The sequence below is a fragment of the Lissotriton vulgaris genome, chromosome 8, assembly GCF_964263255.1.
Source record: "Lissotriton vulgaris chromosome 8, aLisVul1.2, whole genome shotgun sequence".
Classification (NCBI taxonomy): Eukaryota; Metazoa; Chordata; class Amphibia; order Caudata; family Salamandridae; genus Lissotriton; species Lissotriton vulgaris.
This window is the reverse complement of record NC_141696.1, coordinates 38751020-38764645: the sequence shown is the minus strand read 5'-3', so window position 1 is coordinate 38764645 and position 13626 is coordinate 38751020. Positions and strand designations below refer to the sequence as shown.

The 13626-nt window shown below is 44.2% G+C and overlaps 1 protein-coding gene across 1 annotated transcript in view; it reads left to right on the top strand.

The window, feature by feature from the left end:
• LOC147693339 (transient receptor potential cation channel subfamily M member 2-like) overlaps positions 1-13626 on the top strand; it is a 1947553-nt gene that overhangs the window by 1429318 nt on the left and 504609 nt on the right. Inside the window, exon 14 of the mRNA XM_086935940.1 lies at positions 2140-2353. Within this exon, the coding sequence (XP_086792066.1) occupies positions 2140-2353 (214 nt within the window). The remainder of the gene's footprint in view (positions 1-2139; positions 2354-13626) is intronic.

Sequence of the window (13626 nt, the reverse complement as noted above, 5' to 3'; positions counted from 1 at the left end):
TTGAATGCCACTGGTAGATATGCGAGAGCATACTCCTGTTGTGAGGGGTCTACTGGTCTCCCAGTGAGGGTTTCATAGTGGACCGCACCAGGTAAGGAAGCCCAAAAGCAACATTGTTCTATCTGGTTTCCCTGCAGTATACCCAAAGGACTGATGCTGTTGCTGCCTGATGTTGGTGTACCTGGTGAGGAAGCTGTTGTGATCGTCAAATGGAAGTCCTGTTCTCTGCCCAGAGAGTGCAACTGCCAGGCAAGCATCTGTGTTAAACTGGCCCAAACACTTTTGAAGATGAGCTCCCATCTGAGGCCTGCTGTGCAAACCTTCCCTCAACGGGCCGTGTCCCCAGTGAGGTGCCACTGCAGTCCTGCATCACAGGAGCCGACCCTGAACTTGCAGGTCTGATGAGAGCCCCTGTCAGCATTACACTCACCAATCATAAATTGGTGACAATAGCCATTTAACAGTCTTGACTGTGCTCAGTGATGGAGTGATCAGACAGTGGGGAATGGAGAAGCATTGGACCACATCATTCATTATAGTGTTGTGTGTCCTGATTGAAATGTAGGTAAAGGGTTGTGAAGGTAATTTAAAACAGGTCCAGTTGCTGATGGTGTCAAATACTGGTCATAATTCTTGGCATAAGGGGCACCAACTACAAAATGCTAGTGGGACGAAGAGCTAATTCTGTGCATATGGAATGCTCATGACCAAATGCTGGCACAGACATTCTGGAGGAATAAGTGAAGATCACCATAGTGTGTGGGGCTGGGAGAGGAAACCAGGCAAAAATCCCGCCTCTAACTTACTAGAGATGATTTTTTATACATGGCCCAACCCATGGTTCTTGGTGTAAGGGGTACCCATGACATATGGGGCACATATGTAACAAGCACCAGTACTGGCACAGAGGCACACTTGACACAATCTCTACCCATTTAGTAATAAATGTATTCAACTCCAGGGAGCATCGGCCTTCAATAGCCTGCATTCAAGTGGCTTCTGAGCAAATCTGTGTGAATATTTTTCTACAATATGCACTATTAGACTACATTTCTTTTCAAACATTTCTCGGAAGGAGAACCCCCATAATGATGAAAGGAGGGCCCGCATCACTGCCATTTGGGGAATGTATAATGCTCCACCACTTTCAAAAATCACAGGCAATCACTTCTTGCACTGACTGGAGACGTGTCTCCTCCCATTCAACCCTCAATGATCCTCACCTCACTGCAGCAGCGGTCTCTGCCCACTTCTGCTCTCACTCTGCGTTAGCTAAGCACTTGCAAGAACTGCAACCGTCCCGTCCATCTGCTCCCTCTGTCTGTGCTTTCACTGATCCCTTACAGCAACTGCAGCAGTGCCTGTCTGCTTCCTCCAGGCACTCTCTTTGCCCCCTTGCACTCTCGGCTTCAGCGGTACATATGTGTGCTCCTCACTGCTGCCACTGCCCCCTTGTGCTCACTGCCTGCTTCCTCCTCTCGCCACTGTCAGCGTTCCTGTCCTCACTGCAACAGTCTGTCAGCTATCTACCTGTCACCTCACAGACCCCTTGCACTCATCACAGGAGCAATGCATCTCTAGCTTGTCCCTTTCCATATCTGACTGCCACGTGTTTCTACCCCTGGTTCGTGCAGTGCTTAGTTTGTACAGGAATAAGTGCTGGTGCCCAAGATTTCCTAGAACCCCCCATCGGTAGTCAACAAATTGTTGACTACCGAGGATGTCTAGTTTTTGTTCCGCTTCATCCCTTTTTGCTCCACCTCCAGAGGCTTCCTGCCCTTTTATTGCACTTTTTCATCCATACTGTCTCCTTTTGCCACAGTTATTCCTTCTTTCCTTTTCTCCTCTTTCCTGCTCTCCTGCCTTTATCGCTCTTGTTCAGGGTCCATGTCTTATGATAGAAAATAAGATCTTTTCCCCAAAAATGAGCACCTGCAACCACCGGCTCAACTTAGGCACTAGATTCATTAATTCTTTAAAGCTGAGCATGCATGGTGAGTGTGAGCAAACTTCAATAAACCTTTATGTAAGTTGTGAGAGCTGATTACAAGGCTTGGAACTGAGCTTTAAGTGATGGGTTTTGATATAGTATAAAATGGAGTATTAAATTCATGACACTGCTGCTCTCCTCTCCAACAGAGGCGAGGACTCGGGCACACGGGGCCCGCTGCAGCGCCTGTATGGTTTCTTCAATGCCCCGGTGGTGGTCTTCTATTACAACGCGGCATCATACATCGGCTTCCTCTGGCTCTACGCCTATGTTCTGATGGTGGATTTTCTGGATAGCCCTTCCTGGAGAGAGTACCTGCTCTACGTCTGGATCATCAGCTTAGTTTGTGAGGAAGTGCGGCAGGTAAGGAAGCCCAGAAACATACTAACACAGCGCATAAGTCATATTAACCTGCATAGTTTTGTTGTTTTCGTGGCACCTTGTTGATTGTCTCAGGATTGAGATGTCTGCTGGGTGCGGGGTCTCCATATTAGACGCTCTATCGTCATTTTGAACATTACAACCACTTATAAACGTATGTTTTTCGCCGGGGGGTCCTGTGCCTCGATTACAGTGGTGTAGTGGGTAAGTCCCACAGGTACAGGTGTAGATAGGTAGACACCGTAGACCAAATCAGGTAATTGAAGTTGATGTTTATTAGCATAAATAAAGGTTAGGATAACAGCCCCATCAGGAGCAGCCCACTGGCCGCTCAGCCCATCCTTAACTGACACTCTGATGCATCCAACATTCCACACAGACTAGGGTTCCAATAAGAATGCACACACAGGGCTGAGCAGCTGGATACAAATGCATACACATAACATGAGAGTACTACAAGTGGGCATGTCAGTGTTTCGCTATTGCATTGTGTAACTCATGCATAGAATGTCTCAATGTCAGTATTTGCCAGTCCAAGTGGGGGTCTTATGCATTCTCACTCCACTGTCAGTCTCTGCCTGTCTCAGTGTGGGAGGCCTGTAGTCTCAACGCTCCCTGTCCAAGTGTATCAGTGTTGCGCATTCCTGTCTCCATGCCAGTGTCTGTCTATCCTGCATGTGTTGGGTGAATTCCCAACTCAGTGCCATTCTCTGCCTCTCCCCGCCCTGTCCTGCATGTCTCAGATTTAGTGCTTCTTGTCTGTTCAGGTCTGGACTCATTCCTGTACTACGGGTCTATTCTTCCTCAGTCCAATGTACGGCCCACTGCTTCACTAAGCCACAATGTCACCACACACTGGAATAAGTGGTATTCAAGCGCCCTCATGAAGTTGCCATCTTCTCAGGAGAAAAACATCAAAGGAAAACAAGATCTCTTTCCTGAACTAAATATTTAAAGGACTGCAGAAAACCAGGAATCCAAAATACAATTTTGAAAATCTTCAGGAGTACAGAGTCAGGATCAGCAAGTGACGGAAGTTAGGAAACACAGCTTTATTACAACACACCCTCCAACCAGACTGAAACCTTTAAATAGGAAAGGAATAACAAAAGGAAATTACATAAAAAGTTTACATGACAGTAAACCCAAAAGGATTCATAAAACGAAAGTAGAAACAGTTGTGACGGAAAAGGAAAACACAATAAAAACTGGTCAAGCCACAGAGCAGCTTTAACAGGCAGCAGCAAACTCTCAGACAGACGATTTCCATTTTGGAGCTGAAGGAGCAATGAACGGCAGCTAAGAGCCCAGGAGCATGAGGGGAGGCAGGGCCCAGCCAGGCTGCAGTTCAGGGTTCATGTGCATCTAATGAGCCCCAGGAACCACAGGACCATGGAAGGTTCTGCGGTTCTTGGCTAAGCGGGTGGCAGAGAGGCGGGACTGCAGCAGTATACCCACTCCGGAGGACCCAGACTTGCCAGGAAAGGCCAGAAAACATTGACAGACCAATCTGGGGGTATAGACAGAAGAAGCATGAATCCAAGAACACTCCTTGCAGGATAGTCTTTCCAGTAAATGGAAAACTGCAACAGACCTCTGAAACTTTAGGAATCACTGATCTTGCTACCTTCGTATTCTGCTTCCCCATCATATCCTGCTTTATGTATTATACCAGGGAGAGGAGCAGAACTCAGATGAAAAGGATCTGATCAAAAGGCTTGAGCTGGGAGAAATGAAAGGTACTATGAATCTTCCAAGAGTTAGGAGGATGGAGCCTTACAGCAATGGGATTGATTTGTTTGGTTATTACGAAGGGACCAAAACTTCAGACTGAAACTGGACTGACTACTTTTGAGTGGGCCAAACTTGCAGGAGAGCCAACCCTTTTCTCCCCACCTGGAAGTTTGGGACTGATCCTCTTTTTAGGTCTCGCTCTCGAGACCTATTGTTGTGGAAATGCCTCTCAAGGGAGACAGACCGGGGCACACGCATCGATTTGGGACCGTGGACGCGCATGTACAGGCACGTGCACCACATCTACTGCCCCGCAGGCAAACCAGCATTCAGTTTCACTGCTTACAGTGAAACAAGAGATGGCATGCTGTTTACACACACACGCGCACTCAAACGCACACAGGCACACAAACATACAGGCGCACACACACATCCCCTCCCTGTCTGCCCCCCTCTCTCCCCCCCGACTTACCGGCCTCTTTCCGCATCTCGTTTCGTGCGCTCCCACCACGCTGTTTCACGCCCGGCGATCCTCAGCTTGTTTAAAATATTTTGCGAGGCATAATCGCATATGGGCTCCAAAGGTTAGAACCCTCACCCTGCTTTTCACAAGACCTTGTACCGGTGGCTGGGTGAGAGAGGAGGGTTTCGTGGATGGTTTGGAAAGTCGACCAAAAGTGCAAAGCGGCTATAATAGCACCGTAGCCTGTTCCCTCCACTCCAGAAAGAGGGGGATGAGACGCACTGTGGTTCGGCCCCCTCTAGCGGCTCACTTGGGAATCTGCAAGCACATCCGCCTCTTACGTCCTCCCTCTCTCACGCGCACGTACGTAGCCAGCACCATATTTTGGGAACCGAGCCTCTTCAGTTCTATTCTGAGCTTAAAAAAACATCTCATCTGGTGAGTAAAAATAGAAATGCTATTGAAAGTAAGCATTCATTGTGGTAATGCACACACCACACCATGCATTCCTGCGGCGTTCACTAGAGAAAGGCGGTGGCAGACGCTGTGCATGCCACAGGAGCCTCAGTTTATTGCTGTAGTGATTCTTAAGAGGTGGGAATAAGCTGATAATCAAAAGCCATCTTCCTTATCAGACTTGTTAATTGTCATCTATTAGTAGTGTAATCTTCTATATTTCCTCATACACTGGACTTGACCTAGAAGATCTCCACTACCGATCCTAGATATATCACTGTACCGAATTCCTGTGTTCCTCTAACAAATGCTGTATTGTACGTAATATTTGATTTGTCTTCCGTTTACACATGTTTGACTTATGCTTCTTTCTTCACACCCACCAATAAGTCGGCGCTATATTAAACAACAAATTATTGAATAACTGCATACTTTAAGTCTTGGGTGAAACCCCTCCCGCTGGTGGGTTCAGGGCAGTGTTGGGCTACACAAGGGTGGCGCTACCCAGGCAAATTCAACTTCCTCTGTTCCGACAGGGCCCACACTCCAGCCCGTAAGAGATATATAGATAGGATCAGCAGTCGAAGTGCATAAAAAAAAAAATATTATGGGAGCTGTGAACATGGGTCTAATGGGGTGGGGGTCAAAAGCATGGCTATAGCTGCCAAGGTGTCATTTTGTTTATGTGTGACATTGCTCGTTCTGCAGTGTGTTTATGTGTGAGAGAATTGTATGTGTGACACTTTGAGTGACACTTTAGCAGAAGCCTTAAAAGGCAGATGCGACTATGTCATGAGATTTATGTAAGAAATGAGCTTCTGGTGTACAACATAATAAACTGGAGTGGGTCTTAAAATAGATGCAACACGCCTGTAACTTGTTTAGAACTGCCGCCGCTGAACATCGGCAGAACCCGGCCTACTTAAAACCCTGGCTGAAGCCCACTACTGTAGGACACCTATGGTTTTTGCCCCAGCTTCACAACGCAGTAATGCAGTTCCTTGCGGCTGCGCCACTGCTGTGAAGTGCTGTTCAAATACACAGTGCAGTCCTGTTCACGGGAACTTGCACATGTTCTCTGCACTCAAACATGAAAAGCGAGGGACTTTAATTGGTACAAGACAAATTGTACTTGTCCAAAAATACCGGCACTTTCAAAAAAGACGATGGGGCATTTGGCCAAAAAGTGCCTTTTTTCGTTAATTTGTTTCCCGACCTAACACCTAAGCAGTAGAAAGGAGGTATCTGGGTGGTGGGGATTTGGTTGGAGGGTGCATTGTCAGAAGAGGAGAAGGGGTGGTTCCAACTTCACTTTGAAAAGTATTGGCCGTTGTCTATTTTCAAGATGGAGAAAGAAGAAAAAAGAAAAAAAAGATTCATAAAGAGGTGTAGGTCTTTAGAAATAAGCAAGAGAATCTATCATTCAGAACGTTGGTTGCAAATGAACTATACATGATTTAACATATTGACAAGGTATGAACGCTGTCATTAGTCATGATTTGTAAAGTGCTGCACATGTGTGTTAAAATGCTTTTCCGGACAAAACAACCAGTTCCCTTCAAGTCAGAACAACTGATATTTTAACATACCTCCCCCCTCGTAGCCCTTGACCCCTGCGCCCTTTGCAGCACTGCAGTATGGAAAGTGACACACATATATCTTACTCCGAAATCTCTTTTCTGCTGTTGCCTATGAAGAGAGTCTTTGAGATAAGCCTGGCCGTTAATGTTGGAATAGTACAGGGCTTGGGTGTTGGCAGAATAGTGGGAGATTTCTTTGGCATGCGGAAAATACATTCATGCCTTACCCTGAGAAGATAACACTGCAGTATGGAAAATCGAGTCCCTTTTACATGTTATTCACTGTTCTTGCTTGAGGTCCCGCCTGCAGACCGCTTCAGCTGGATCTTGTTGAAAGGCCTGTTTTGAACAATCCCAACACATACTTGGGTCACCCTACTGCTTCTCATGCTGCGAGTATATCTGTGTTCTGTATCAGTGGCATATGTCTTTGTCGATGACACTTTAAATGTGGTGTATCTCTCCGTCTTCTCTGTCATTGACTGTGTGTTGGTGGTTTTATGTGTGTATGTATGATAGACACCACAGGTGTCAATGCAGTTCTATAATATGCCCAATAAATGTTAGCTTTTACCCACGATAATGTAAAGCATAACTAAACGAGCATTAAAAATGAAATAGGTCTCACCTTTCATTAAGATAAAGCCATTTGCTTTGCTATACAATACCATTAGCAAAGCAAATGGTTTAACTAAAATCATAGGCGAGACCTATTGCATTTTCAATGCTTGTTTTATCAGTTGTAGCTTTTCTTAAGAGTTTTGGAATCTTGTGAATTCTGAGCAATACGTTTTATTTCAGAGTCAAGTCTTTCTAGTGTATCAGCTGCAGCAGGCACAAAAGAATGGACACCAAAGAAGATGGAAAAGAATGAGGATGTAAAACCTGACTACAATAGAATGGAGAAACCTTAGTGGCAGAGTGACCGGAATTGTTATGCGAATCCTCTGCTAAGGGATAGTATTCTGCCCAGTTGTTGTGAATGGTATTTAACTAACACTTCTGATAGTGTTTAGGACCCTACTTGACCATCTCATTGTGTCTACTGGATTGTGTATGGCTACCTGAAGACAGGGTTTAATGGGTAGACCAAATTGAGAAAATGTAATAAGAAGCTCTGCCAGAGATTATGGTGTCAGGGACCACTTGCGAGTGGAATATATGAGCCAGAAATGTTCTTGCCATCATGCATGGCAGATGGGAGTCGCTGGAACAAGGAAATATGAGTTATTTTAGAAAAGAGGTCTTTTGTGACTATAATCACCCAGTGAAGGCTCCCACCCCAGGGGTCCAGAAACAAATCTTGTGGTGGCAGGCTGGGAACCCATCAGAGGCTGGTCATTTTTCAGGGGGCATCTCTCTAAGATGCCCCCGAATGGCATTTTTAATTAAATCCCACACTGGCATTAGTGTGAGTTTAATGTGCTGAAATGATTGATACCAAACTTGCAAATTTTCAGTAAAGCATGTATGGTGCTGTGGAGTTCATAATAACAAATTCACAGCACATATACTCTTAATGGCATTACTGCACTTACAATGGCTACGAATTGGTCTAGACACTGTAGGGGTACAGGGCTCATGCACCTGTACCCTCACCAATTGTATAGTTCACCCAGCTAGAGGGGTGGCTGACATATGCTAGTGTAGGAGTTTGTAGGCATAGCACGCTGGGATTTGTGCCATGTCAACTCTTCACTTTGATCTGCATAAAAACACTCAGCCTGCAATGGCAGTGTGTGTGTGTGTGTGTGTGTAAAGGTACAGGGCCTCTAAGGGTGGCACAGCGAGTGCTGCAGCCCTTAGAGGCCTTCCCTGGCCACAGTGCCCTTGGTACCCATGGCACCTTTTACAAGGGACTGACATGTGGCCAGAGAGGTGCCAATTGGAGGTACAAGGTACAGCTTTGGAAACGAACACAGGCCCTGGGAACCTGATTGTCAGGGACCCTGGGCACATCAAGTCAAAGTGCATCAGTAGTCTTGCAAAACGTGGGAGGGTTACTGCAACAGAAACCCAGCTTCCTACAAAGCCCTCCCCCTGCTCAAAGGCCAGGAGACTCAGCCAAACCTTGGAGAGTCTTCCTAGTCTTCCATGGGAGGAAGAGTAGAGGAAGTGGTTTGAAAGTTGCAGGACCTACTCTGCCTTACATCCTACTATCCATGTCAGTCCCTTTGGCCAGTTTCAAGACTGCCACGTGGCCGATGGGGACATTGTTGACATCAATAAGTTAGTATGAATGCTACAGCCATGATGCAGCTTTTGCACACGTTACTACATGGCTTTATTTTTGCAAGACTCTGTTTATGCCTTTCAGATGTGAACTGTCTGCTGTGTTCATTCTCTGCCTGTTTCTAGAGTTTAGTCTGAACATTGTAAGCAAGGTCAATAAACAATGCCCCTTGTTACTCAGTTCTGGTCAGGCCCTAGCAACTAGACAAAACATACCAATGCAGCTGCTGTTGGAAACTCGTACTTTGATATTACGGGGATGCATGCTTAGGTTACACAAACTTGGAGAGGGACCTATCCAGTGAGAAGAGCAGTACACACCTATGATGTAGAAATACTGTCTATAGTCTAAGGTATGAGGGTCTGCTGAAAAAGCCCAGAGATCTTCCATTATATAATAATACTTCTTCTTAGCAAGGGGAGGGATGTTAGGCACTGTAGTCTTTTCTCCATTGTCCTATAATAATGACATCTCCCTTCATGATGTATGGACTAGCTGCAAAGTTAACTATATTTGTGTTATTAATTTTTCTGCTTATTGTGGCACAAATACTGCATGTTAGAGCATGTTAGTTAAAATAAATGTTTAAAACTATTTTTGTGTCTCTGTCAGATCGCATTGTGGACAGGTACAAGAGTTTGAACAAAAAGGTGAGTCTTGTTACCACGATTCCTGAGCGATCCTGGCGTGTTTTGTTCTGGGGTGTCTAATCATTTGCTTCTCTGTGAGTGAGTAGGAGAGAGGGTGAGACACTATAGCTAGTCGGTCCTGGACTCATGGACACTAAGGTGGTAGGAAGGCACAGTCCCTATACACCAAGGTCCGATAATCATGCGCAAAGTACTGTGTATGTGCAGATTCCCTGCAACATGGCGCACCCAACGTTTGGTCTGGTACTTATACAGGAGACCCCTGAGTAGCACTTATGCTTGTCCACAATACCCTCTCACCGGTTTCCGGAGACATCCGTGGTGTGAAGGGTAGCCTCCTATTTTAGACTTGTATAGGTTTTTCAAGCTTGAATTTTAAAATGTTTTGTTTTACTTATTTTCGACATTGTGCTGCGCTACCATTGTCCTTGCTTTCTTTTTGGTGTCCATAATGGCACAACCAATCAATATTGTGGCACATAATTGCACAGCAGTCACTGCTCAATTGCCTCAACTTGGAGTCCCGGTTGCGGGAGCAGATATTATCTTTGTAGTAAAGGCGTACGCAGCTTTCTGCTTCGAAGTGTTAAGTTTGCAGCTGTTGATGGAAATGGTAATTTCTTTCATGAATATGAACGTGGTGCGGTTCCACAAATGTATCGTCTGTATCGATTACTGGAAGTTCCATTGTCAGATTGAGAGCATAACATATGATTTAAGGAGCCCTTCCTCACCCTGTTTTGGTGGTCCGTTTAGGCCCCTTATCGGTCAACAGAGGCAGATGGCCCATTTTGGCGGGATTTGCTCCTCACCCAAATTATTGTGGTATTACGCATGCAGAGCTTTGTCAATTACACAAGTCCTTAATTCATATTGATATACATTGAAGTGTCATTCAATATATGTCTAGGACATGGTGGCTTGGTCATTAGTCGTGTCACGATTAATTCAGTGATGGGAAAACATCCACAAAATAGAGATGATTTACCATTCTGGGTAGCCGAAAAATTTGAGCACCTCGAGGTTTTATTTCCACATACTTCTTCTGTGGATAAACACTAGATCCTTACAATGAGCTTACCAAAAGGCCTTATTCCCAATTTAGTTGATTGCATGACTTGAGGTAAGGTGTCTGCGTCAGTGTTTTCGCTGTGCTTTGTCTCCCCGTCCATGACCGTCCTTCCGACGGTTCTTAAAAAGGTTCAAGATGAACACGGGGCTGGTCCAGCCCTGGAAATGGGAATGAGATTAGTGGGAATATTCCCCATGGTCTCCGACATGATTCTTGCTAATGTCAAAGGTGAAGCTGTTAGCTCACAGGTGCTTCAGGACCTTGAGGCAGTGGCAGACGTGGATAAACAACGTGAATTGCCAACAATTATTGAGGACATTTATAAATCTTTGGGACACAATTTTGGGGATTAGAAATTTTACTCAGCCACAAAATAACCCCCCTCCTGATAAGGAGTGGTGTCTGGTCTTTCCAAAAAAGGCTTGCAATAAAAATCTGCCGCATCAACAGCGAAGCAAGGTTCACATGCTGGTTCACAGACAACTGACACTTCTGATCGTAGATATGATTTGTGTGAGTGCTCTAAAATTAGGACACCAGACAGGTTTCAGGTTCCATACCCTCGCTCTCCTCGTTCCTTTCAGGAATAATCAGATCAACAGTTCGGTGGAGGGGAGTGACAAGATCGCAGAAAAGGTGAGATTACACAATAGAGACGTGATCCGCCATGCCAGTTTGATGTAAAGGCCAAACCAGAGGGACAACCTCCTTATCTTGCCTCTTTTCAGAAGAAAAATGTTGCAGCTTTAACAGTGAAGTATGCCTCAACACTCCTCGACAGCGCGGCAGAAGTTACCATAGTGCAGGAGGCACTCCATGTATGTCTGGAGGCAAGAGCAACTTTTACATTCATTACAGTAGAAGCAGCTGATGCATGAGTTGCACCACCTGATAGGCTTTATGAGATTATCCTTCAATTATGTCCGTCTTTTGGAAATCCTTACCTCTTCCTATGACATTATGTTGGCGAAGGCAACGACTTTTCTCGTTACATCTCTGAGGAGGCTAAACAAGCTTAAAAGTCCGAGTGGGCATTAGCCCTTGCACTGGCTGGGTATCGTAATCAGGTGGGCTGAGATAGAGACTCACCCGCACATTAAATACCATTACGATCTATGTCAAAGCCTCAGGCACAATATCAAATGAAACGTGGCGCAAAAACATCCGTGAATGACATTTTGACCCAGTTGGAATATCAGGGTGTGATTGAACCCTGTGTTTCATCAATGAATTATCCTCTTTTTCCGATATCGAAGCCAGACGATTCATATCACATAGTTTTGGATTACAGAAATTTAAACATTCATGTTCGTACGTTTGCCGAACAGAACACCAACAGCTCAGCGTTGATAAACAACATTGTCCGAATAAAGTATAAAACCTCACTAGATATATCCAATTATTTTTACAGTCACAATATGGCTCCTGATAGCCGTGACTTGACAGCATTTACCATGGTTGGCAATCAGAAATGATTTATACTTTTGCCTATGGGCTACAAGAATAGTCTTGGTGCTTTTGCTGCACGTGTTGTGTCTCTTTTACACGACACTGACCCAGATGGATTCTCATACGTCGATACCATCTGGGTTGCAGTCACTGAAAAGATTCCCAAACTATTCATCAGATTGAATTAATTGGCCAACAGCACATGGCTTTCCACCACTTATGACGACATCACAAGCAATGGAGATCTATTAGATTGAATACCATCAAAAATGATAAATTAACAGACATTCTTTCCAATATTTTTGCCCTTCATTTTATCTATGTATATATATCTTGTCTGTCTTCATTGTACAGGGTAATGTTGGAGTGAATGTGGATACGGCTGTAGTTTGTCTGTGGACTGTTTTATTGTTATTCATATTCATTGTCTTGCCTCAATAAAAGCTATTTTTGTTTTTGCTTAATAATTCTCATTTCCTTTTCCCCCATTTGCAAGTTATGAATTATTGTCACATCTTTGACTATGTTCGAGTTGCCCTGGGAATTTGCATTTTCATTCTCATATGTCAATGACATTTATTTGACTGATGACGAATTGATACCGCATCTTGTACGCGTGGATCGCATCATTATGTCTTTTGACAACTTATAGTACAAATTTAACTTCGCTAAGTCTCAAAACGCCTTTTTGGTGGTCCTGTTTTTGGGTTACAAACTCAATAGCGGAGGTAAGGGGTTAGCCCCCCACTTTTTGGAGAAATGGGCTCAATTGCAACCTCCATTCACTCTAAAGAAGATGCAACCTTTCCTGTTTTTTTTAGGAGGACATACATTCCTGATTATGTCCAGCGTATCAAACCACTTTACACGTTGATACAACCCTCTTTTTTGACTTCCAGATTTCTTCCGGAACATACCGTGATTCTTCGGTCTTTGCAGTCTGATCTGCTTGCGACAAATTTCTTGTTAACTCGTGACAATTCAACAAATGTAGTCATACGAATTGTACCAGGAACCGTAGGTTTCACTACTTGACGTTCAATGAGGGTGACACAGTCCCCATTGCTCATAAATTGCATTTGTACACATCAACGGATATGTGTTTTTCCCCCATTGAGAAAATACTTACAGCAGTGCAGATGGCGATTCTTAAGGAACACTCTCTTGCTCAAGGTAAATGCATTATTATGGTCTTGCCTGTGCCTGCTCTAGAAGCTGTCTCGAAGGCAAGTGTTCCAAATTCTATAGCTTTACATCCCCGTTGGATTCAATGGGCGAGTTTGTTGACATAGGCTGATTTCACTTTTATCTTTGACCCACCTTTGCAGACACAGGAGTATTTACAATATGAACAAGTTCATCCTCCTCTGTTGTCATTGCTTCCTCTTGATCAGTAAAAATATATCATTTCTACTGACCGTTTTGCACAGCCGGCCATTGTTTTTGTATTAATTATATATTTTTAATTTATTATTAATTATTTTTTAAATTTATTATTAATTATGTTCATTATGGAAATACATTTACATTAAAAAAATTACTTTTTCTTGGTGTGCTGTCATTGGGTAAAAAATAAAATAAATACATTTATGTTCTAAATATGTTGTTGTTGTTAATA